The 27,457-nt window shown below is 33.1% G+C and overlaps 1 protein-coding gene across 1 annotated transcript in view; it reads right to left on the minus strand.

The window, feature by feature from the left end:
• Positions 1-27,457, minus strand: part of LOC114329050 (actin-binding protein WASF2) — a 160,585-nt gene that overhangs the window by 21,680 nt on the left and 111,448 nt on the right. Inside the window, exons 4-5 of the mRNA XM_028278062.2 lie at positions 11,840-12,189; positions 3,013-3,369 (exon numbers count right to left, since the gene is read on the minus strand). Of these exons, the coding sequence (XP_028133863.1) occupies positions 3,013-3,369; positions 11,840-12,189 (707 nt within the window). The remainder of the gene's footprint in view (positions 1-3,012; positions 3,370-11,839; positions 12,190-27,457) is intronic.

Raw genomic sequence — 27,457 nt, forward strand, 5'->3', positions numbered from 1 at the left:
TATGTTTACATAAAAATTTTATGGGGGTTTTGTTCTTTTAAACCCCCCATATGTTTGTGTACGTTCCAATTAAAATATTACTGCGGTACCATTAGTTAAACAGAGTATTTTTAAAACTTTTTGCCTCTTTGTATTTTTTTCGAGAAGGCACCTTTTATCGAGATGTGGCTTCTTTTTTAATATGGTTCAAAATATACCTAAAAATGTAAATTATAAATACACTTTCATATTATTACCAAGCATCCATAATCGTACTTAACCATATACAGATATGTGGTGGATTTGACAAATATTCAAAATATCTCGACAAAAACTGACTTTTCGAAAAAGTACTAAGAGGCAAAAAAAGTCTTAAAAACACTGTGTTTAACTAATGGTACTAAAATAATAATTTAATTGGAACGTACACAAAAATTTGGGGGGGTTTAAAGGAACAAAACCCCCATAAAATTTTTATGGGGTGTCCAAATTTCACTATAATTTTTTCTTAAGACGCTACTGCTATAAGAATGCCACATGTTCATTTTTAATAAAAAATCTCTAATAGTTTTCGATATATTGGAAAAAATCAATTTTAATTTTATAACTTCAAAGGGCTGTAACTTTTTTTATGTGCACATTTGTACTAAGGTCAGTTAGGTTCAATCGAACTATTTTTGGTCCCAGAATATGTGATTAAATTTATGACCTGTATTTTTGTTACACCCTGTATAAGATGTTCTTTTATATAAAATGTAAAATTTAATCTTTACTGTCTAAGAAATATAGTAAAAGACTATATTATCTGTTAAAACCAGGATTTTTGTTACAATGAACGACCTTAACGTAGCTCACAACAAATACTGAAACCACTAACTCTTCATAAAACATGACGCTATTTCGTTTACGTCGTGAACAGTAAGTTCACGATACACAAAAGATGAAAAATGATGAAATGACTTGAGAAATTGAGGGACACCACACTAATCAGCTCCGACGACTAAAAATATGTTCGAGTCATACTGTATTTTTTTCGATTTTTTTATCGTAGATTAAGAACAGAACAGAGTGTAAAACGGTATATACAGAACAACTTGAATACCGTTATTCAATCGGATATAATGGACCAGGAGATAGAAAAGTCGCATAACAGTTTCACAAGACATACGTGAGAAATTCCTCAAACCACCAAAAATAAAGAAGAAATCGTGGATGACAAACGAGATTTTAGATATGATGGAAGAGAGGCGAAAGTCCAAAGATCAGGACATGTCATTATACAAAAGAATAGATAAAGAGATCAAAAAAGCAATTAGAATAGCTAAGGATACACGGATAGCCAAGAGAACAGTGTGCGGAAATCCAGCAATTGCAACATAAACACGATTCATTCAATATGCACAAAAAAGTTAAAGAAGCTGCAGGCTTATACAAACCTAGAAGAGTTGGGTGTTTGGCAGATAACCAGGGCAAACCACTGTTAAGTGTGGAAGAAAAACTAGACACGTGGAAGAAATATGTAGAAGTAACTTTTGCAGATAAAAGGCAGAATACCATTGAAGACACTGAATGCCAAATAGGACCCCCGATTACAATTGAATAAGTCACGTCAGCTATTAAAACAACTAAGATTGTAAAGCTGTTGGGCCTGACCAATTTTATGTAGAATTCGTAAAACTTATGGATGAACAAGGAATAAAATGGATAACAACTGTATTCAACAAAATATACGTAACTGGAAAAATACTCCAAAGTTGGTTAAAGTCGACCTTCGTAACTTTAGCCAAAAAAATAACTGCCAAAACATGTGAAGACTACAGAACAATTAGCCTAATGAGCCACTTACTCAAAACGTTTCTGAAAGTGATACACGGCAGAATATATAAAAAATGCGAAGAACAGGTATCATGGACGCAGTTTGGATTCCGCGATGCCTTAGGCACCCGAGAGGCTCTATTCGCTGTCCAAGTGCTTATGCAAAGATGCAGGGATGTTGACTGTGACTGTGATCGACTACAAAAAGGCGTTTGATAGAGTAAAACATGATAAACTCATAAACATCTTGAAAGAAGCGGGAGTAGATGATAGAGACTTGAGAATCATATATAATTTGTATTACAACCAAACTGCCAATATTAAAGTGGATGACCAATTGACAGAGACAGTCTCCATAGATAGAGGAGTGAGGCAAGGATGCATCCTGTCCCCGGTGCTGTTTAATTATATACTCTGAATGTATCTTCGAGCAAGCGCTGGGAGAACTACAGGAAGGCGTATTGTCAATGGAATCAGATATAAATAGAGAATATGGACTTGATCTCAATACGAAAAAAATAAAGTACATGGTAGTCAATAAGCGCGAAATATTAAATACACAGCTTTTGGTTAACCAATAACTAATTGACAGGGTCGACAGCTACACATACCTTGGTACCAACATAAACAGCCAGTGGGACCACTCAAGTGAAATAAAACAACGCATGGGAAAAGCCAGATCAGCGTTCATAATTCTTTTCAGAAGCTAATCAGCGTTCTTTTCACAAGCCACGATTTACCTCTTGCTACCAAAATCTCTATCATCAGATGCTATGTATTTTCTACGTTATTATACGGACTAGAGGCCTGGAAACTTTCCGAGGCTTCTTTGAGAAAACTCGAGGCATTCGAGATGTGGTGTTACAGGCGCATTTTGAGAATTTCGTGGGTGGATCGTGTGACTAATGTTGAGGTTCTACGTAGAATAGGCAAGGAATGCGAGATTACTAACACAATCAAAGAGCACAAACTAGAATATCTTGGCCATGTTATGAGGAATGAACAAAGATATGGCTTGTTGCAACTCATTCTTCAAGGCAAGGTATTTGGAAAGAGAGACCAGGCAGAAGAAGAATATCTTGGCTTCAAAACCTGAGAAAATGGTTTAATACATCGACAACCGGACTATTCAGAATAGCAGCAAGCAAAGTTAGGATATCCATGCTGATCGCCAACATCCGGAACGGATAGGCACCTTAAGAAGAAGAAGAACCTTACCTTCCTGTGGACATACTCCTCCCTCTCGTTGGTGTACTAGCGGAAGGTGTGCTGTTATTGCTAGGGGGCGCAGGTGGTGGTTGAGAAGGTCGTATTTTCACACCTCTCGTAGGCGTTCCACCCGCATACAAAGATTCCGAGCTCAACGGGCCTTGCCCATAGAGGCCGTGTTGGTAAGGATTTTCTTCGTAAGGAGGATAAGCTGGTGACATGATACCGTCTGGAACTTCTTGTTGGTAAGAGCGACGAATTTCGATAGAATTGGGTCTGGGTGGTCGCGGTTGCATTTGCTGTTGGGGAACCATCATTTCTTCAGGTGGCATCTGCTGTTGAGGTTGTTGCAGTTGTTGAGGTGTCCTACAAGTGTAATCATTTCGTATTAAGTTTTGATTTCGAATAATTTTGTCATTGTTCATTTTATTTTAAATTCTTAACATTAGGTAAACAGGGCTGTTACATTTAGAAGCCTTTTAAAAGTGAATGGTTCAAAACTTTGTTTACTACCTGTACTTAATCTTGAAAAATTAATTGTTTGTACACTTATAATTTGCTATGTATATGTTACTTGGGAATGTATTCGACTTCATTAGACTCGTAAGTTATGTCTGTTAACGTATATAGTTATAAATTTTGATGAACTTTAAAATTTGTTGAAAATGAATAATGACAAGTGATTTGTAGTACTTAAATAGAATTATTTGACAATCATACAATGTCAGTGTGACATAATTTTGGGCGTTTTTAAATGAGTATTATGATAATGTGTATATCACGTCATATTCATTACATTTTAATATATTCTGTAATAAAACCTTTACGATACAGAGGTTACTGGGATCATACCCATTAGTGTAGAAAACAGAGGTTGAACCTTGCAAAATGGACACAAGTCCCGTTTTATTTTTTTTCTGATATATCAAAGGGTGCTTATTATGAGACTAACTTTTTCTTAAAAAATCTCGCCCCGGAACCCCCCTTCTCATCCCTTTAAAGGGGGTAATTTGTGGTTTTTGTGAAACGTAGCCCTTCCTGTACGTTTTGCAAAAAATTTACTTAATAGTAAAATGAAGAGAATATATTTCCTACTATTTATTTTCTGACAGCATATGTCTATCATCCACCGTTTAGCGGGGGTGGCGCCCCAAAGTTGACAAATTTTTAAAAAAGATGTTTTTAAAAAAAATATTTTTCCCTAACTGTAATGAAAATTAAGAAGAAACTCTAGGGAAATTAATCACAAATAAGTGACTGATTTTTTGGTATAGGTTTCATTTAAGGGGAATTGCCCATTTTTTAATTACGGGCTGTTACATTTTAAAAAACCCCTTTTTATACCATCTGAACCGCCCATGCTGGAGTAAAAAAACCTTCAGCGATTATCCACGTACTGGTGTTATTTACAAATTTCTATAATGCACCCCTATTTTTTCCCGAACCACCCCAAAAAAGGAGAATTAATAAAGAAAGTGATTTTCTTGGAATCCTTCGCACACCATCCCTTTATTAAAATGCTTCATATATCATTTTGTGCCCATATATCGTTCTTATTGCCCATGCATGGACAACAAAAGAGATTTCTTAATGCAACCCCTGTAGCCAAGGGTTGAAATTTTTTTTTTTATTTTTGACCCATATGGACATATGCTCCTTCAATAGGGTTTTCCATAAATATACATCTATCTTTGAAAATAAACTGCAGAAACTACCCCTATCCCTTGGAGAGCATGTTTTGCCGATTTTCTCATTACCTATGCATTTTTTAAAACAAAACTTATACAGAATTAAAGACCACTATTTTCTCTACAAATAAGGTCCTATGCATTTTTTTCGTATAAGCAACCGTCACGGCACAGTGGCGCCGCAAACCTCAGAAATGCTTTGGCGGGTCCAGTTTTTGTTTTTTTTTTTCGTCACCTATTCATTTTATGGATATTGTACTTATGGAAAATAAAAGAACACACTGTCTGCTACACATTATGACTTATGCATATTTTATTTTCTTTGCACCCTAAAGCCACAGTGGTGGCCCAAAATCAATTTTTATTATTTTCTTTATTAATTCTCCTCTTTTTTTGGGGTTGGTCCGGGGCAAATATGGGGGTGCATTATACAAATTTGTAAATAATACTAGTACATGGATAATCGCTAAAAGTTTTTTACTCTAGCATAGGCGGTTCAGATGGTATAAAAAGGGGTTTTTTAAATTGTAATTAAAATTAATTAATTAAAAAAAATTTAAAAACTGTAATTAAAAAATTTGCAATTGCCCTTAAATGAAACCTATATAAAAAAATCAGCCACTTATCTGTGATTAATTGCTGCAGGGTTTCTTCTTAATTTTCATTACAGTTAGGGAAAATAATTTTTTTCAACATCTACAGTGGGTGATCATATTATTAGAGCCACCTAGTAAAATTCAATGTTTTAGAGGAAGAGTATATAATTGAGCTGTATCATATATTAATGTATTTGTTACCATTTGGCTGTCTTGTTACACTTTATGAAAGTGCAAGAAATAGTTTGACAATAGTGGCAACACGCATGTGTGCATGACTCAGATGTCATTGTTTGTCAGTGCTGCCCACCCTAGCTTGTAACTCGTGTGCCTATTATTTAGCCATTGACACCGTATAGGCCAATACCCTAAAACCGATGTGTCAGCGCCTGAACTATGGTCGACCTTATTTCCAAACTGCAACTTGTGTATTATTGCTTATTTTTCAAATGTGTAATGTATTTCATTTCATTGATTATAATTCAGTCTGATATATTTCTTTGTAGAGTAAAGTCGCATTTTTTACATTGTAACTATTAGATCGCAATAAGGTCACTTTCTCGCACTTGTATTTTTAAAAATTGTTTTTAAAAATCGTTCCGAAAAGGCAGAAACTATTAGTCGCGTTCGTTACACTAGTGGTACCAGAACATCATGGAAAATCCAAAGACATCTACCAAGGAAAATAGCAGAAATAAAAACTTTAATATTCACTACTAATCACTCCAACAGAAACAGCATCCATTTCTAAAGTTTCAAAGGCAACGTGGACCGTATAAAGAAAAAAACTTACATACCATTATTAAACAAAAGTAAAATTTTCTGAGGTGGCTCTAATAATATGATCACTTACTGTATTTTACAAATTTGTCAAGTTTGGGCGCCACCCCCGCTAAACGGTGGGTGATAGACATATGCTGTCGCGAAATAAATAGTAGGAAATATAGTCCTCTTCATTTTACTATTAAAGTAAATTTTTTGCACATCGATCCAGTTATTGTGAAATTCAGTGGCGGCTCGTGATTTTTACAATAGGGGAGGCTATACCTAACTGTAAAATATCTAGACAAATTTGCACTAACAAAAAAATGCGCCAAAAAATGTAATTTAAGGCCCCATCTTTTGACCATTTTTTATTTACATTTCATAATATCATCCTAATTCATAATTTCATGATATCATCATTTTAAAAATAGTTAGTCTAATAGTAAAAGTTTAATACCAAAGTTTGTGTCGTTTATTTGTTAACAATTCCATCTATTTGTAAATAGATACCTATGCATATCAAAATAAATACAGATTTGAAGTTTTGCAGTCCATACATAATGAAGCTTCAAATTTTTTAAGATACTCAACTGAATTTTTTTAATTCTAAACGCGGCCTACTGCGAATTCAAAAACACGATAAATTACCGATATTTTGCTTTGAGTTAGAGATATCGGAAAAAGTTATTTGAGCAAGTTGTTCCAAATATTATTATAACCCCACATACCAAATTTCATAACAAAATTCGCACTTTTAGATTTTTAATTATTTTTAGTCAGGACCCTAAAATTCGTTGTCCCGAGACGCACCCAACCACCCAACGGAGCTGAGAAGATATTCTGCCTCCCTTGGTATATCTCCAGGCAGCGTGTGATGGCGCCGTAGATGCCACTGTTAGGAGACCGGGTCTCCGTAAACGCCTGCTGCGCTGCACGGAGCATTAGCAACGGCGAATGCTGGGCTTCTCGGCTCCGTTCGTGCATCTCGGGATAACCCAGGGTCCTGCCTACAATAATATGTAATAAAACTGAGACGTGATCATGCGTTCTAATGCTAATGCTCCGTACGTATGGATAATTAGTGATAATATGGAATTTACACGTTGTATAATAGTGAGAGTAATTGTTGTTTTCGCGATTCATGATAAACAAAACAGTATAGTGTGTAAAAAATTTATGGGGAGGCTGAGCCTCCCTTGCCTCCTCTGACGAGCCGCCACTGGTGAAATTCGTTAAAGTGCAGAGACTTAGATGGGCTGGACACATTGCTAGGATGTCAGATCACGAATACACTAAGAGATTAACATTTTCAAAACCAGAGGGCACAAGAAGTAGAGGATGACCACGAAGAAGATGGATTGATGATGTGGAAGAAGACCTAAAGATACTAGGGGTCAGAAGATGGAGGGAAGTTGCCACTAATCGACAGGAGTGGCGACTTCTTTGTGAGTAGGCCAAGATCCACAACGGATTGTCGAGCCACTTATGATGATGATGATGAAATTTTTTGCAAAACGTACAGGAAGGGCTACGTTTCGCAAAAACCACAAATTACCCCCTTTAAAAGGTTCCGGGGCGAAATTTTTTAAGAAAAAGTTAGTCTCATAATAAGCACCCAAACACAGCAACACCACAAATCGTAGAAAAAATACAGGATGTGGTATTGGAAAATCGACGGGTGCCTGAAAGATATATAGTACAAGTCCTAGGCATATCATTGGACAGTGTAAGCAATATTTTGACTGAAATATTGGGTTTTAGAAAGCTGTGTGTACAATGGGTGCTGCATTCGCTAACAACGGAACAAAAACACATTCGAATGCGACTTTTTCAGCAACATTTAAAGCGTTTTCGAAAGGATAAAGTAGATTTGGTGAGTTGATTTTTCACTAAGGATGTGACTTGAGTCTATCACCATGATCCTGAATCAAAACAAGAGTCTAAATAGTGGTGTGAACCTAGTTCTTCGGCTCCGAAACGAGTTCGTATTCAGAAATCGGCCAAGAAGGTGTTAGCATCAGTTTTTTGATATGGGAGTGGAATTTTATTTGTTTGTGGATTATAGACCTTGATCCCGCGTACCAAAAAAAGTGTATTAATAGCAAGCTGAAAATTTGTTAATAATTTAAGGGTAAGAACAAAACAAGTGGGTCGCGGTGGAGGTGGAGGTAACGGTCGATGTCAATATCCATGTAAAACAAACGCATTGTGTTGAATGGAAGAGAACAGAGCAGGTAAGTCGCGGTGGAGGTTTAGCGCGATGCCATCTAGGAGGGTTACATCGATGCTTTTGAAAATCAAATGAGTTTGTTTTACATGGATGTCTACTGCGCGGCCTACAAGGATGCTTCCCTGTGATTGGTCCGTTCGAAGCCAAGTTGTCATTACCTGCGCTATCTGAGTTGATACTTTTTATATAATGCCTTTTTTTGTATTCAGTTTATTTTTGAATTTCTAAAGTAAATAAATTCAGTAAATTTTTGAAATATGAAGGAGGATCTGATTATTTACAGCTGACATTTCATCACTATCATCACTTGACTGACACAACATCGCAAAAGCACAGTCTTTTTGTCATTCAAATTTCATTAAACTACTTCATTTGATAGTGGTTGTAGCTGGACTGACAGAGCAGGTGACCTCCTTGCTATGTGCTGTTGACATCGACCGCGACGTAACTAGTAGCATCCACCGCGACCTACACCTCCACCTCGACCCACTTGTTCTGTTCTTACCCTAACGATGTCTAGTCGGACAAACTTTGATGTACAGGAACACTGGAACAGGGGAAGTATTAATTAATTGTGGAACAGGTTACAGGTTTCGAGTGTCAGACTAGGAAAACGTCCTATGTATTTTTTCGGACAGAACTTCCAATTGATTTGTTACCCTTTCATTAAACTCTCACACAAAAATCAGACTGCTATTAACCACCAACATAATTCCTGTCATTTGACAGGTTCTATTTGTCGGACTTTAAAATGCCTAACATATTTGTCCGACAAACATTTTTTCATATGTTATATAAACTTTGCTATTGCATATTAAAAACAACCTGCTAGTTTTCACAATCATAAACTTGTCAGGATGACACGTTCCACAATTAAAACTTCCCCCGTTCCAGTGTTCCCATACATCCAAGTTTGTGCAACTAGACACCGTTAAGCTATAACCAAATTTTCAGTTTGCTATTAAAGTAAAAGGGCAGCAACAGTTCTGGCTATTTGGTGGAGGCGCCCCATGTTATTTCTTATGGGAAAACGAATAAAATCGCCAAGGTCCATTCTGGTCATTTTTTGAGCGTTTTGTGGTGGAGGCGCAACTGCTCGTCCGATCGTGGCATAAGAGGGCTCGTTGGAACGGGGAGGGGGTAACGAATAGGTTAACACAAAAAACAAACGCAAATATGTTGCAACAAGGCAAGCCAAAATCGCATTATCACATCTTCGTTGTTATTAGTCTGATTCTAATGATTAGAACGTTAAATGAAAGAGGGGGTAGCGAATATGATAACATAAAAAACAAACATGACAACAGTGCCAAAACGTCACTATAGGATCCTGGACACTCCATATAAAAGCATGAAAAACTTAGTCCACCTTGGACAGTGGAGTCCTGTGGTGGACATTTAAGTTAACCTTGGACAAAAATTCAATACAAATTAAATGAGTCAATTTTGTGTTAGACATTATAGAGTCTAGCTTGGACTGAGCTATTCTAAATAAAGTTTTAAGGATTCTCGCATGCAAAAAGTGTTTTTATGTTACAAAATAAAACATCAAGATGTTCGTATTATTTATTTGAAAAACTATAATAGTTCTAATAATTTTAAAATTGTTTCTCTTTGCAGTTCTGCCTTTTTATTTAAACCTATATTCATTAGGTCACTAATTATTTTACGTTTCTGAAGCCTTTTTTCTTTGTATGATTTTCGTATCGCCATCCCACGTTCAGTTTTGTAAAATTTTCTTCTTTCATTTGCTTGCAACTTTTTTTCTAATACCTTCCTCTCCTCTTTCACACTTGCACGTTGATTTTACGTGTAGTTCATGCTCTGACACTTTTTGAATGCGAGAATCCTTAAAACTTTATTTAGAATAGCTCAGTCCAAGCTAAACTCTATAATATCTAACAGAAAATTGACTCATTTAATTTGTATTGAATTTTCTCCAAGGTTGACTTAAATGTCCACCACAGGACTCCACTGTCCAAGGTGGACTAAGTTTTTCATGCTTTTATATGGAGTGCCCAGGATCCTATGATTGACTAATGAAATATAACAAAAGTTTCTCTTTGTGTATTGTCATTGTACACTACACCATCCAGTATTTTAAAATGTTCTTTGCAAAGAGCAATCTATAATTGCAGGGAGATCCATGTACTCAATCAGAGAAGATAATATCGAGGATGTGTGTTGGTTTGGCCATACTGTAAGAATGGTATATGTTATTTGATTTGTCATATTCTATTTCTAGTAATACCTTACACGCTGCTGTACGATATATCGTTTTCAGCGACACCTCGCCTGTATCATTCATGAATTGTTTCGTGTGTGAGAGAGAGAGAGAGAGAGAGAGAGAGAGAGAGAGAGAGAGAGAGAGAGAGAGAGAGAGAGACGAAGCGATATGCTGAAGGAGTGTCTGTTTACGATGGCAGATAGGTGCTGGATCACTTGGACATAGTTAAAGGTTGCAGCCGGTAGGGGGCATGATTAGGCGATTTGTTTGACTTTCTGACTACACCCTGTATATTTTAATTTGCAATAGACGAAATAAAGAGGCGGCCATCTTGGGGACGGGGCTTTGTGACGTAGGTGGGCATGCGAAGGCGATTTGTTTGACTTTCTGACTACATCCTGTATATTATAAGAAGAGACAGAAAATGAAGAGTCGGCCATCTTGGCGGGCGGAGCTTTGACATACGTGGGCCTGGCTGTGTTCCCATTGGTCGTTGGGCGGGGCTTTTGGTGAGCGGGGCTTCGTTCTCATTGGTCGGTGGGCGGGGCTGAGTTCTCATTGGTCGGTAGGTGGGGCTGAGTTCTCATTGGTCGGTGAGCGTGGTTGTGTTCCCATTGGTCGGTGGGCGGCAAACATCAAAGGATGCCGCTCTTTCCCACGGTTGGCAAAATTTTCCCAGGCTCAACCGGCCCATACTCTACTTATTAATAAACTTTTTTGGTAGGCGGGATCCAGGCCTATAACTTTTGCCTTTTCGGCAAACCGAAGGAGAATATTCGTGAAAAAAGACCTGGTTTGCAGAAGAAAAAAATCCTTATTTATAAGGACAATGTACCGTGTCGTATGAGGATTTTAAATTTGTCTAAACTCTATGTAAGTTCTGATTATTGTAGGTTCCACCGTATTCATCAGATTTGGCCCTTAGCTACTTCCACCTTCTTCAATACCTAAAAAATCATGCGTAGAAAGCGTTTTTATCAAATGATGAGGTCACAACAGCTGTGGAAGCGTATATTGCAGCCATTCCAAATTCTCACCCAGGGATAGAATTTATAAATTGGAATCTCGTTGGACCAAGTGCAATGATGTTCAGGGAGACTATACTGAATAATAAAGTTAATTTCAAACCACAAAATTGTGTTTTTCTTATTGAACCGCAAAACTTAATGAACAGCTTAGTATGTAATGAAAACACGATAAATAGCTATCAAAATTCGTAAGGGATAGTTTCCTTGATCCCAATATGATTTAACCTCATTCTGTGCATAATTTTAAACGATTCAGTTAATCGTATTAAAATGCAAATCTACTAAAACCATAAACGACCTACCTGTAAATGGTATTTTGCGGCATAATATACTCTCCGTGATCTCTAGCTATCTGCTTCTGCCTCTCTCGAGTATTATGCGGCTGCCTGACTCTCCTCTTATGCCTATTCCCTTGTCCGCCATCCTGGGTGCGGGGTCTGTGCCGGGTCTTCCCCCTGTCGTGCATCACCCTTTCGGTATCATTCAACATCTCTTGTCTCCACAATTCGAAGAAGTAATTAGGATCCGTGTAGAATTTGAGGCCGTCTTTGCCATCGTCTCGGTAACAATTTAATTTGTCTAAAGGTGGTGGTTTATCGCACACGTTGTACGTTTCTAACATGGCGGTGGGCATCGTATCTCGAGAAAATATCTGCAAAATAAAAATATGGCTTAGATAATTAAAAAAACAATATCTCGATATTTTCAGCAAGAATTTGTTGACAAATTTATATTTTTATACTATTATCTTTTGAGTCAGTCTCATTCAATTACCAGATTTTTATTTTGTTTTTTTTTCTAATTAGTTCGGATCCAAACCCATCAGTACAGTAACGGCATGTAAGCAAAATAAGCAGCACCGAAAGATCAGAAAAAGTTATAGAATTGGCACAGTGGAGAAGGCTGGCGTTTCGAAATCATATTAAGGGTGAAAAAACATACGTTCAAGATAAGACCGGAAATGGATAAATTGCCTAATTTTAAGCAATTTTTGTTCTATACAGTTTTTTACGTAAGTCAATACTATTTGAGTTATTTGCGATTGAAAATGTTTATTTTTCGACAAAAAAACTACGTTTTCAGACGGTTTTTTGCAAGTACATAACTCAAAAAGTAAATATTTGATCGAAAAAAAATATCGTTAGCAAAAGTGTAGCTTATAAAAAACTGACAAAAATGGTGTATCAGTAAAGTAAAATAAATGGTCTATCAATCGAGTAAAAGCAAAGTTGTAGCTCATGAAAAATACGTTCTTATTTTTATTGCACATTTTTTGACATACAATTAAGAATTTAATATTCACCACCAGCGCGCATACGTGTAATATGACCGATCATATTACCCGTATGCACGCTAATGGTGAATATAAAATTCTTAATTTTATGTCAAAAAATCCGCAATAACTATCTCTTAAAACCTGACAAATTGCATTTGCATGTCGGAACTGGTTTTAAAGCAATAAATAAATCGTCAGTTTGTAAGAAAAAATTCAACATCCCGTATCTCGGTAACGAAAAATTTGCGGACATACTTTTATAAAGCCAAGTGTCATTATTTGTTTATGCAGAATTAAAGTTTGTCGCACTTATTTAGAAACACCGTGTATTGATGAAGAACATGTCTAGTTGTTAAAGTACCTAACTTTTTTATTATCCAACATAAACGAATGAATCAAAAAACAAAATATTAAGAAAACTTGAGGCTTTAGTTGGGTTTTAATTTCAGTATTTTATAAATGCTAGAATCTTCCACAGGGTGATGCGAACTTTAAGAAAAAAGCACAGTTTGACTGGTACACCCGGTAATGCCCGGTATATAATGAAAATTTACATGTTTAGCAACACTATTATTACAGTGGTATTGCTAAAGAATCAGGCTATAACATGTTCAAAAAATCACGTAAATCGGCCAACAGGTTTGGGAAATATGAGACATCAAAAATGACCAAATTTTTAAGTGGGCCGATTTCTATGCACGTAAGTTTAGTACCTTAACGGCTCGAAATATTTTTTTAAAAATAATACGTCGCATACACACTTATATAAATTAATAAGACTTAAACTTTAAAGTATAAACCTGAATTATATTGCCATGTATACTTGGATGTGATTGGTTAAAACGACCAGTTTTGTACAAGAAAAATATAGTTAAGTTCGGAAAACTTAATTGTTTTTGATAATTGATGGTCATTTAGTGACAGGCTACGTCCACTCGCACATCGCCTTCGATAATGTCGATGTCTGTCGCAGGACGAAAGATAAATTCCAGATCACGGCCTACAATATCCGAATATAACTACAAAACACACGGTCTACACTCTACACAGTGCTGGGTAAAGCGCTGGTTTCCTCGAAAGCGGTGCCGACAACCTGCGATCGTAACACTGCGATAAATGACGTCATAAAAAACTGTACCATGCAAAATAATAGCGTTGGTTTCCAAGGATGCGTTGGAAGCCACCGCTTGCTGAGTTTGCACATTCCATTGCCCCAGTGAAGAAACCTTGAATTTATCACCGTAATCTGACGTAATTCATCGCAGTGCTACGGTCGCTGTTTGTCGGTGCCGCTTTCGAGGAAACCCAGGCTTTAGACCATAGACTAAACACAACATTCTGATTGTGTTCATATTGAAATGAATAGCAGCAGGTTGAACAGAGCAAAGAGCACCATAGAAATGAAGCAGGTTGAATAAGATATTTAGGCGTTCAATTACATCCTAAATTAAATTTCTGTACCCATTTTGAATATATTAACAACGACGCATTTAAAATATTAAGTTTCATTATAAGAACTTCTCGATATTTGTATAACATTGATTTCATTGACGCTGATTTACATTTATCTAGTTAGATTTATTCTTGATTATTACTCGGTGGTCAATCATCAAATACATATGAAATCTGCATTTCCAATCTCGAAGGAGTTCAAAATAAATTTATTAAACTACCTACTCATACATACATGCGTAATTAGAAATACATTAACACGTTCGCTGCATACAGAGAGAGTCTGTAAAGTGGAATAAATTCAATATCTCAAATACTAATTGTTTTTTTGGAAAATGCTCAGACCCGTCGATTAGTATTTCAAATTGTCCTTTTTGACATTCAATAAAAATGTATACAGGGTGTCCCAATTTAGAGATATGACGTCATCGTCGATTTTCTTAAATGGCAACACTGTCATTTTGATAGCTAATTTGATAGGGTTTGTAAAGTTATACATAACTGCAAAATATCAAATTTTTATTCTCTACCATTTACAAGATAATAGAAAATAACAAAGTTATATCTGTAATTTGGAATATATTCAATAATTAAAATACTAACTGTTTTCTTGAAAAATGCTCAGACCCGTCGATTAGTATATCAAATTGTCATTTTTGACATATAATAATAATGTATACAGGGTGTCCCAATTTAGAGATATGACGTCATCGTTGATTTTCTTAAATGGCAACATTATCATTTTGATAGCTATTTTGATAGCGTGTGTAAAGTTATACACATCTGAAAAATTTCAAAATTTTATTCCCTACCATTTACAAGATAATAAAAAATAACAAAGTTATGAAGAACAAGAATGAATCAAATAATAATTGAATTTATTTATTTCAATTAAGCAAATGCTCATAACGTTGGCCATTGACAATTTGACAATAATTGAGGGCAACATTATGAGTTTTTGCTTAATTTATTGAAATAATTAAATTCAATTATTAGTTGATTACTTCTTTTTCATAACTTTGTTATTTTTTATTATCATCTAAATGGTAGAGAATACAAATTTGAAATTTTGCAGTTGTGTATAACTTTACACACCCTATCAAAATAGCTGTCAAAATGACAGTGTTACCATTTAAGAAAATCAAAGATGACGTCATACCTCTAAATTGGAACACCTTGTATACATTATTATTGTATGCCAAAAATGACAATTTGAAATACTAATCGACGGGTCTGAGCATTTTTCAAAAAAACAATTAGTATTTTAATTATTGAATTTATTCCAAATTACAGATATAACTTTGTTATTTTCTATTATCTTGTAAATGGTAGAGAATAAAAATTTGATATTTTGCAGTTATGTATAACTTTACAAACCCTATCAAATTAGCTATCAAAATGACAGTGTTGCCATTTAAGAAAATCGACGATGACGTCATATCTCTAAATTGGGACACCCTGTATACATTTTTATTGAATGTCAAAAAGGACAATTTGAAATACTAATCGACGGGTCTGAGCATTTTCCAAAAAAACAATTAGTATTTGAGATATTGAATTTATTCCACTTTACAGACTCTCTCTGTATATTTTTAAGTACTTCTCCCAGGACCGGAGATGGAAACCGAATGTCGCCTATGAACATACTCATCGAACGTGTTAAACCTTGCTAAATTGTTATGCTAAGACTTCTGGTGCTTAAATCATAGCCTAAATTTCAAAGCAATTTATCAAATAGTTTAAAATTATTTAATTTGTTTATTCCAAATTCATTTTTTTTGTAACACTAAGTCAGAAAATGATAAAGTTACAGTAATACTTTGGATAGTTTATGAAAGAAGAAGATTTACACTATTAATTTAATTAAAAAGAAAATGACAAAAAATAATCCTAAATATTGCAAAATTATTTTGCAAGAACATGTGATTACGTATTTTTTATGGGAAATAAGCCACAATTTTACTAAAAAATGAATTTATTAACGTTTCGAAGCCCAAATCGGGTTTCAATTATATAAGTATAGTCCTGAAAGAATCAGATAGTAAAAAGAGAAAAATCAAAGAAGCGGCTCTAATTATGCTAAATGAAATCAATTGTGTCGCAAATTCCTCGGTAGAATGCAGTAGGATGTGGTTACCCATACTGAAAGAGGAAGTCAATAGAAAGAAAATACCACGATTAGTAAGTCAATAACATATCGAGTTAGTACAAATTTTATATTTTAGTATTACTTATTGTATATCTATGTAATATTAATATTATTTATAATTTAAACATATTAAAGTCAGAATTTGGTATTAGTTTTTTGAAGGTAGATTAAATGTAAGACCAAATACTTACGATGTCGGGATAGTATCACGAGGTTTTTTCCTGGTTTTCCCTCGTGATTTACTATGGAATCTCTAACGCGAGAATTTTACTGTCATCGTTGCATTTGGTTGTCTTTTTAAAGGCAGATCACATGCTATGATTTTTTTGCGACGGATATTCTTGAGTTGGGATTGATTTCATGTAATCGAATGAACTATCTTTTAGTAAAGTCGTCCCAGGAACGCAACTCATAAATATTGGCGATATCATTTTAAAGTCTTCTACTTTAAAATGTATAATATACGTCTGAATTGCCAATATAAATCAGTCAGATTAAATAAATTATTAGAAGAATTTTTTTACTTATCAACAACATTTTTTTTTTTTATTTTAATAGTAGGTATTTTGTATTTTGACAACGAAACCCGATTTGGGCTTCGAAACGTTAATAAATTCATTTTTTAGTAAAATTGTGGCTTATTTCCCATAAAAAATACGTAATTATAAAAATGTCACAAGGAAATAGCTTCAGAACAACATTAAGAACATGTGAATTAAAAAGGGGGGGGGCTAACTTCGTCCCTAATTGTCCTAGGACAATTGTTTTTTTTTTTCTAAATGTGTATAAAAATTCAGTCTTTCTAAATATGACAAAAATAATTTTTCTACGGGTAACGGTTAAAAAGTTATTCTAATTGTTTATAAGTAAGCAAAAATCGACATGTTTTTGCAAAATAATTTTACACTGTTTAAAATTACTTTTTGACATTTTTTTAATTAAGTTAATAGTATAAATGTTCTTCTTTCATAAACTGTCCGAAGTATTACTGTAACCTCATAATATTGTGACTTATAGTGTTGCAAAAAAAATGAATTTGGGATAAACAAAATAAATAACTTTTAAACTATTTTACCAATTGATTTGAAATTTAGGGTATGATTTAAGCACCAGAAGTCTCAGCATTCCGTGTAATAAGAAGGTTCTAAGTTAATTTTTACATAAGTTATGAATATTTATAAAAACTCAAAATTTATGATTTATTTTGCAATTTTCTAAGCAACCAATAAGGATAGACATATTCAGCGAACGCCATATTGAAGTTTTTTATACGATTTATGAGTTTCTTACTCTCAAATTTGTTTAAAATGCTTAACTTTTTGGTAATAGACGAAAAAAGCGAAAATTTACCGTTTTTTGATCTTCATTTGTTTATAACTATGTATATCATCAAAATCGGCTGCAGGAAACATATAGGTTATTAATATATATGTCCATGTTACTCAAAAAATTTGGTTTCAGCCTGGAGGGGGATGTGTCACGAGAAAAATCTTATTTCTCTAGACTACGATTTCCAACCAAATCACCCTAACATAAGCGGGTTCGATACCCGATGCAAATTTTTCTTTTTTTTATACATTTTATGAATTTAATATTTAAATAAAATATAAATAAACTGTTTAAAGTATATTAATTTCGTTGAAATCGTATAATAGAAGTATAACTTCTTACGTGCGTACAAAGTACACACACATTCTTTTTATGTAATATATTTTTATTGTTACTTTAACTGACCCAGGTAGAAAAATGCTCCTTGATAGACCTATTGGTCAGAAGAGGAAGATCCAGAATAAGGTTCCTTGATAATATCGATGAAGACATGAGAAATATGGGAATACGTGCTTGGCCGAGAAAGAGATGGATAGAGATGACTGGGAAGAAATTCTTGAGGAGGCTAGACCCCACACAGAGTTGTAGTCAGAATGATGATGTTACAGGTGATGGATTTTGATAAGAGCTATGACTCATAGCTCTTGCCAAAATCCAATATTTTGTATTATACTATTTTTTTATGCAATGTATAGTTTTATAGTTCTAACACTTTCGCTGCGGATAACGTCGAACGACGTCATTCGTTTTTTAAGTTACAGGCGGATGACGTCTTTCGACGCCATCCGTCGACACGCCGACGTCTTTAGAGTCATTAGCAGCGAAATGGTTAATGTTTTATGTGTATTTGATTATGGAAATATCTAGAGGAGGCCTATATTCAACAATTGACAAATCAGGGCTGATTGATAGTGTATATTTGAGTGGTACTTGTAAATTAATTTTAAAAAAGAAGACCTATTACTTTAAAACACTTAAAACTAAGCCCGAAACAAAAAGTCAAGTTAGCAAAATTCGCATTTTTCGAAATGATCGAAAGATTTGCATAATGCAATGGACATATGAATAATATTTTTCTTACACGACAATATCTTAAAAAAGAAGAGAAAACTGATTTAAAATAGCAGTTTTATTATTACAAAAACAATTTAGATACACGATGTATATTTAACAGGATGAATTTGAAAAACCATATTATGCACTTAACACGCAACTGTTTCTAATTACTTAATAATAGTTAATGAGTGTACTTATAGTTTACTTTTTGCGTTGTGACGTGAAGTTTAGCATTCACTCTCTTCTTCGTAAAGTTGTGATCAAATATAATTATATACAAGCTAAGTTTTCTATTCATTATTCATGTATTCTTTGGTTTGTTGAATTACTCACAACATTAAAATTTATAATATACTTTCCAATTATTTGGAATAAAGAAAAGAGCTAACTGTGCATTTTTGAATCAGTTTAATGATTCTATTGTTCAATCCTTTATGAACTTATACTTCTCTTGTACTTGCACCTTCTCTTAAAGAGGATGATGAATACCCACACGAATCATTTAAACAAGACATGGTAAAAACCCGGAATACAAAAATTTCTAATCACAACTAGGGATGGACTCAAGCTGAGCTTTTGACAATTTGACAAGCTTGAGCTCGGCTCGAAATTTCGAGCCGAGCTCGAGATAGAAGCTCGGCTTGAACTTCGAGCTGCAGGTTGAGCTCGTGGCTCGTATCGACTCGGCTAGAAATATTAGAGCCGGGATCGGCTGAAACTTATTTCATATTTTACGGACACACTGTATATTGAAAATACATATTTGTAGTCTGAATTACATACTTCATGTCCCACTGGTATATTATTTGACAAATAATGACATGATTTCGCAGTTAAATAATATAATGCCATAGGGCGTTATTTTGAAAAATAACGCCCTTAGGCGTTAAATTTAAATAACTAGTTAAATACTGTCAAGTTGAAAAATAAAACTCTAAGTAAAACTATGGTTCCCACAATATTACGTTACGACTATTGCTGCTAAATTCATTCAAATTTTTTTTCATATAGGGTGAATCCAAGCCAAGTGGACCAAAGGTGGTTGCTTGACTATTTTTAATATTTTTTATTTTTCTACCTTTTAAACTTCATGTTGTTCTGAAGCTATTTCCTTGTGGCATTTTTATGATTAATTATTTATATGGGAAATAAGCCACAATTAAAATGAAAAAAATAATTTTATTAACGTTTCGACGCCCAAATCGGGTGCCGTTGTCAAAATACAAAATATTACTAAAATAAACTAAAGTGTTGTTGCTAAGCAAAAAAAATTCTTCTAATAATTTATTTAATTTCACTCATTTATATTGGCAATTCAGACATATATTATACATTTTAAAGTAGAAGACTTTAAAATGATATTGCCAATATTTATGAGTTGCGTTCCTGGGACGACTTACTGAAAGATAGTTCATTCGATTACATGAAATTAACCCCAACTCAAGAATATCCGTCATAAAAAATTATAGCATGTGATATGTCTTTAAAAAGACAACCAAATGCAACGACAGTAAAATTCTCGCGTTAGAGACTTCATAGTAAATCACAAGGGAAAACCAGGAAAAAACCCTGTGATACTATCCCGACATCGTAAGTATTTGGTCTTACATTAATTTACTCTCAAAAAATAATACCAAATTCTGACTTGTAACATGTTTAAATTATAAATATTATTAATAATACTAGATATATAAGTAATACTAAAATATAAAATATGTACTAGCTCGATATTATTGACTTACTAATCTTGGTATTTTCTTTCTATTGACTTCCTCTTTCAGTATGGGTAACCACATCCTACTGCATTCTACCGAGGAATTTGCGACATAATTGGTTTCATTTAGCATAATTAGAGCCGCTTCTTTGATTTTTCTCTTTTTACTATCTGATTCTTTCAGGACTATACTTGAATCTCTCCACTGAACTCTATGTTCATTATCCCATGCGTGTTGACATATTTGAGATCTCTCAAATTCTCTATTTTTAATATAAGATTGATGTTCACTTATTCTAACGTCTAATGGTCTTGATGTCTCACCTAAATAAAATTGTTCGCATTCACAAGGTATTTTATAAATGCAATTTTTTGTTCTTTCTTGATCATTGTTAGGTTTAGTTTTAGATAGAATAGATCTCAATGTGTTTGTTGTTTTGAATGTTGTTGAAATGTTGAATTTATTTCCTATTGTTTTAAGTTTCTCGGATAGTCCTTTTATATATGGTATTGATATTTTCCTCGTATTATTTCTGGTGAATGTTGTAGGATCCCGTTCTAAGTTGTTCTGTTCCATTCGATCCAATCTTGACAATTCCTTATTTATAAACGATAAAGGATAATCATTTTTTAATAAAACAGATGTTAACAATTGTTTTTCTGCTAAAAAGGAATTTTCGTTAGAACAAGTAATTTTGGCTCTATCATATAAGGATTTAATGATTCCCTTTTTAACGTTGATGTTGTGATTTGACTTGTAATTGAGATATCTGTTGGTGTGTGTTGGTTTTCTATACACTTGAGTCTCATATCCAATATCCTTCTTTGAGATCAAAACATCGAGGAAAGGTAGGCTGTTATTGTATTCCTTTTCCATTGTAAATTTTATTGTCTCTTCTTGATCGTTTATAATATTCAGGAATGTATCCAACAATTCTGATCCATGAGGCCATATTGAAAACACATCATCTACATATCTCCACCATACTGTGGGTTTTAAATTTTGTTTAGAAATAATATTAGTTTCGAAATCCTCCATAAATATATTAGCCAATAATGGAGATAAAGAAGAGCCCATTGCTAGACCAAAATTTTGTTTATAGAATTCATTGTTTAGTTGAAAATAGGTATTATGGGTACATAATGTCAATAACTCCATTATAGCTGATACATTTAGTCTTGTCCTAGTTGCCAATGTATTATCATTCTCTAATTTCGTTTTGATTATGTTTAAAGTTTTATCTAATGGTACATTTGTAAATAAACTGTTTATGTCAAAACTTACTAAAATATTATTTGGATTAAATTCAATAGTTGATAATTTGTTTAAAAAATGTTTTGTGTTTTTTATAAAAGTGTCATCATTATTAGCAAATGGTTTTAGAATGTTTAATAAGCATTTTGATAGTTCACTACAAGGAGAATTGATGGTACTACAAATGGGTCTAAGTGGTATGTTCGCTTTATGAATTTTCGGCACTCCATAAAAATGTGGTGTCTTACTGTAGTGAGGTGTCATTAATTTTCTTTGATAGTATGTTAGATCATTTTTAAATTTGAATAAAGCTCTATATATTTTGTTTTCCAGTGTCTTCGTTGGATCCTTCGTTAATTTGCTATAAGGTCCATTTGTAATTAGATCTGTAATTTTGTCCTCATATTGTATTTTATTCATTATTACAGTTGCATTGCCTTTATCCGCTGGTAGGATTGTTATGGAGTCATCATTTCTTAAAGTTTTTAAAGCCTTCATTTCCTCTTTGCTGATGTTCTGTTCAATTTGATTAGACTTTTCCAATTCAAGTTTACATAGTACCCTATATTGTTCTTTTTCATGAGTTGGTAGGCACTGGGATATTTTCTCCACTGAGCTGATTATGTCTAATTTTGGAATAGATGGATGAGTAACAGCATAGTTTAAACCTTTTGACAATACCAAATTTTCCGTTGCATTTAAATGTCTATTTGATAGATTGACAACTGTCGTTAATATGTCATTATTTCTATTTAGGTTATCAAAAGTATGTAAACTATTTTGTTCTAAAAGATTATTAAATTTATTTAAATGTATATTTCTTTGTTTCTGATATGAATTTTCATAAATTATATGTAAACTAAAAATAATTCGATCAAAATCAGAATTTGATATCATTCCGAAAAGTAAATCTTCAATACTTACGATGTCTTGTTCGATAAAAAATAAATTTGACCTGTGAAATTGCAACCTTTCCCGGATCATCGACAAACTGGCTCTATGTAGAATATTTTGAAGTCTTCTGCTTGAGTATGCTGGCCGTAACCTCAAGCCCTTTGGTATTATGTTGTTATTTCTACATCTTCTTAAAAATTTTATTGAATTTTGACAATGTGCCAGTTTCTCGTAGAAGGTTTCCAATTTCCTAAAATTTTGACACACGATAGGCCCATACCGGTTTCTTAATGTTGTTCTGAAGCTATTTCCTTGTGGCATTTTTATGATTAATTATTTATATGGGAAATAAGCCACAATTAAAATGAAAAAAATAATTTTATTAACGTTTCGACGCCCAAATCGGGTGCCGTTGTCAAAATACAAAATATTACTAAAATAAACTAAAGTGTTGTTGCTAAGCAAAAAAAATTCTTCTAATAATTTATTTAATTTCACTCATTTATATTGGCAATTCAGACATATATTATACATTTTAAAGTAGAAGACTTTAAAATGATATTGCCAATATTTATGAGTTGCGTTCCTGGGACGACTTACTGAAAGATAGTTCATTCGATTACATGAAATTAACCCCAACTCAAGAATATCCGTCATAAAAAATTATAGCATGTGATATGTCTTTAAAAAGACAACCAAATGCAACGACAGTAAAATTCTCGCGTTAGAGACTTCATAGTAAATCACAAGGGAAAACCAGGAAAAAACCCTGTGATACTATCCCGACATCGTAAGTATTTGGTCTTACATTAATTTACTCTCAAAAAATAATACCAAATTCTGACTTGTAACATGTTTAAATTATAAATATTATTAATAATACTAGATATATAAGTAATACTAAAATATAAAATATGTACTAGCTCGATATTATTGACTTACTAATCTTGGTATTTTCTTTCTATTGACTTCCTCTTTCAGTATGGGTAACCACATCCTACTGCATTCTACCGAGGAATTTGCGACATAATTGGTTTCATTTAGCATAATTAGAGCCGCTTCTTTGATTTTTCTCTTTTTACTATCTGATTCTTTCAGGACTATACTTGAATCTCTCCACTGAACTCTATGTTCATTATCCCATGCGTGTTGACATATTTGAGATCTCTCAAATTCTCTATTTTTAATATAAGATTGATGTTCACTTATTCTAACGTCTAATGGTCTTGATGTCTCACCTAAATAAAATTGTTCGCATTCACAAGGTATTTTATAAATGCAATTTTTTGTTCTTTCTTGATCATTGTTAGGTTTAGTTTTAGATAGAATAGATCTCAATGTGTTTGTTGTTTTGAATGTTGTTGAAATGTTGAATTTATTTCCTATTGTTTTAAGTTTCTCGGATAGTCCTTTTATATATGGTATTGATATTTTCCTCGTATTATTTCTGGTGAATGTTGTAGGATCCCGTTCTAAGTTGTTCTGTTCCATTCGATCCAATCTTGACAATTCCTTATTTATAAACGATAAAGGATAATCATTTTTTAATAAAACAGATGTTAACAATTGTTTTTCTGCTAAAAAGGAATTTTCGTTAGAACAAGTAATTTTGGCTCTATCATATAAGGATTTAATGATTCCCTTTTTAACGTTGATGTTGTGATTTGACTTGTAATTGAGATATCTGTTGGTGTGTGTTGGTTTTCTATACACTTGAGTCTCATATCCAATATCCTTCTTTGAGATCAAAACATCGAGGAAAGGTAGGCTGTTATTGTATTCCTTTTCCATTGTAAATTTTATTGTCTCTTCTTGATCGTTTATAATATTCAGGAATGTATCCAACAATTCTGATCCATGAGGCCATATTGAAAACACATCATCTACATATCTCCACCATACTGTGGGTTTTAAATTTTGTTTAGAAATAATATTAGTTTCGAAATCCTCCATAAATATATTAGCCAATAATGGAGATAAAGAAGAGCCCATTGCTAGACCAAAATTTTGTTTATAGAATTCATTGTTTAGTTGAAAATAGGTATTATGGGTACATAATGTCAATAACTCCATTATAGCTGATACATTTAGTCTTGTCCTAGTTGCCAATGTATTATCATTCTCTAATTTCGTTTTGATTATGTTTAAAGTTTTATCTAATGGTACATTTGTAAATAAACTGTTTATGTCAAAACTTACTAAAATATTATTTGGATTAAATTCAATAGTTGATAATTTGTTTAAAAAATGTTTTGTGTTTTTTATAAAAGTGTCATCATTATTAGCAAATGGTTTTAGAATGTTTAATAAGCATTTTGATAGTTCACTACAAGGAGAATTGATGGTACTACAAATGGGTCTAAGTGGTATGTTCGCTTTATGAATTTTCGGCACTCCATAAAAATGTGGTGTCTTACTGTAGTGAGGTGTCATTAATTTTCTTTGATAGTATGTTAGATCATTTTTAAATTTGAATAAAGCTCTATACAGGGTGGTTCATCTTATTCGCCTCGGTCTCTGTACAGAAAACCACTTGATATTTTAAAAAAATTTCTTCACAGAAATATACAGGGCCTTTAATACTACAACCTAAAAATAATGTGAATTATACAGGGTGTTCCAAAAAAGAGTGGTATATCAAAGTTATATTTTTTCTTATGGAATGCCCTACATCTGATGACATTAATGAATTGACCTTAAAAAATAAGCTATACTTTCATAAGGGTTACCTATACCTAAATACAGGGTGTTTTGATTTATTCCGATTTTTATAAAAATATAAGGTTTTAGAAAAAAATAAATATCTACGAATCTAAGAAGCAGTAACAAATTCTTTCTTGGATCTTAATAATAAACTATTTAGCATACTTAAACAGATGCTTATTGCAACAAAATTTCTTACAGGGTGGTCAAAATATGAGATTGTTCTATTAACAAATTCAAGCTGTAATAACTTACTTATTTTAAATGGAACACCCTGTATCTTACTAGTCTATCGCGTAGAAAATTTACTTAGCTTTCAATTTGTACTAGGGTTTACTATACCTATCTTTTTACAGGGTGGTCAAAATATTAGATTGTTCTATTAACAAATTCAAGCTGTAATAACTTACTTATTTTAAATGGAACACCCTGTATCTTACTAGTCTATCGAGTAGAAAATTTACTTAGCTTTCAATTCTTATTAGGGTTTCCTATACCTATCTCCCTTTATTTTTTAAATATTTAAAGATTTCCTACTTTGTAAGCTTTAAAAATTAGAATTAAGTACCTATGTCGTGGTTATGTACAACACATCACCAACACCGGCAATATACTTAAATTTCTTAGTCAAGATAGTTTCATTAATAAAATTCACATTTTATCATTTAATCACACAGAGTGTTCTTATTTTAAATGACACACTCGATATTCTATTCTTTATAATGGAAGATATTTAAAATCTCTTCAATTCCATGTTAACATTCTCAATATACATGTTATTCTGTAGATATAAATTCCCATGTTATTCTGTAAATACCCATGTTTACATATTTTTGTACAATAGGCTCGTTTTCGTCAAAGTAGCCGTTGCATTTAATTGTTTGTAATTGCGATTTAAAGATTCAAACAAAAAGTGGCGTTCTTAAATTTACTTAATAACCGTTGGGGTAAGATATGGAAAATACTTATAAGGAATGAAATATAATTTAAATATTTTCCAGAATACGGCATCTAATATATGGTATGCAGTTTAAAATAAACGTATTATTCAATTTCACATGTAGGCCAAAATCAACTAAAATAATACAACACTCTGTGTGACTACATGATAACACTGAAAATTTCATTAATGACAGTATCTTGTCTAAGTATATTGCCTGTGTATTGGTGATGTGTTGTACATAAACACGACATAGGTACCTACTTAATTCTAATTTTTAAAGCTTACAAATTAGGAAATCTTTAAATATTTAAAAAATGAAGGGAGATAGGTATAGGAAACCCTAATAAGAATTGAAAGCTAAGTAAATTTTCTACTCGATAGACTAGTAAGATACAGGGTGTTCCATTTAAAATAAGTAAGTTATTGCAGCTTGAATTTGTTAATAGAACAATCTAATATTTTGACCGCCCTGTAAAACGATAGGTATAGGAAACCCTAGTACAAATTGAAAGCTAAGTAAATTTTCTACGCAATAGATTAGTAAGATATAGGGTGTTCCATTTAAAATAAGTAAGTTATTACAGCTTGAATTTGTTAATAGAACAATCTCATATTTTGACCACCCTGTAAGAAATTTTTTTTGCAATAAGCATCTGTTTAAGTATGCTATATAGTCTTTTATTAAGATCCAAGAAAGAATTTGTTACTGCTTCTTAGATTCGTAGATATTTTATTTTTTTCTAAAACCTTACATTTTTATAAAAATCGAAATAAATCAAAACACCCTGTGTTTAGGTATAGGGAACCCTTATGAAAGTATAGCTTATTTTTTAAAGTCAATTCAATAATGTCATCAGATATAGGGCATTCCATAAGAAAAAATATAACTTTGATATACCACTCTTTTTTGGAACACCCTGTATAATTCACATTATTTTTAGGTTGTAGTATTAAAGGCCCTGTATATTTCTGTGAAGAAATTTTTTTAAAATATCAAGTGGTTTTCTGTACAGAGACCGAGGCGAATAAGGTGAACCACCCTGTATATTTTGTTTTCCAGTGTCTTCGTTGGATCCTTCGTTAATTTGCTATAAGGTCCATTTGTAATTAGATCTGTAATTTTGTCCTCATATTGTATTTTATTCATTA

Source organism: Diabrotica virgifera, chromosome 7, assembly GCF_917563875.1.
Source record: "Diabrotica virgifera virgifera chromosome 7, PGI_DIABVI_V3a".
NCBI classification, from domain to species: domain Eukaryota; kingdom Metazoa; phylum Arthropoda; class Insecta; order Coleoptera; family Chrysomelidae; genus Diabrotica; species Diabrotica virgifera.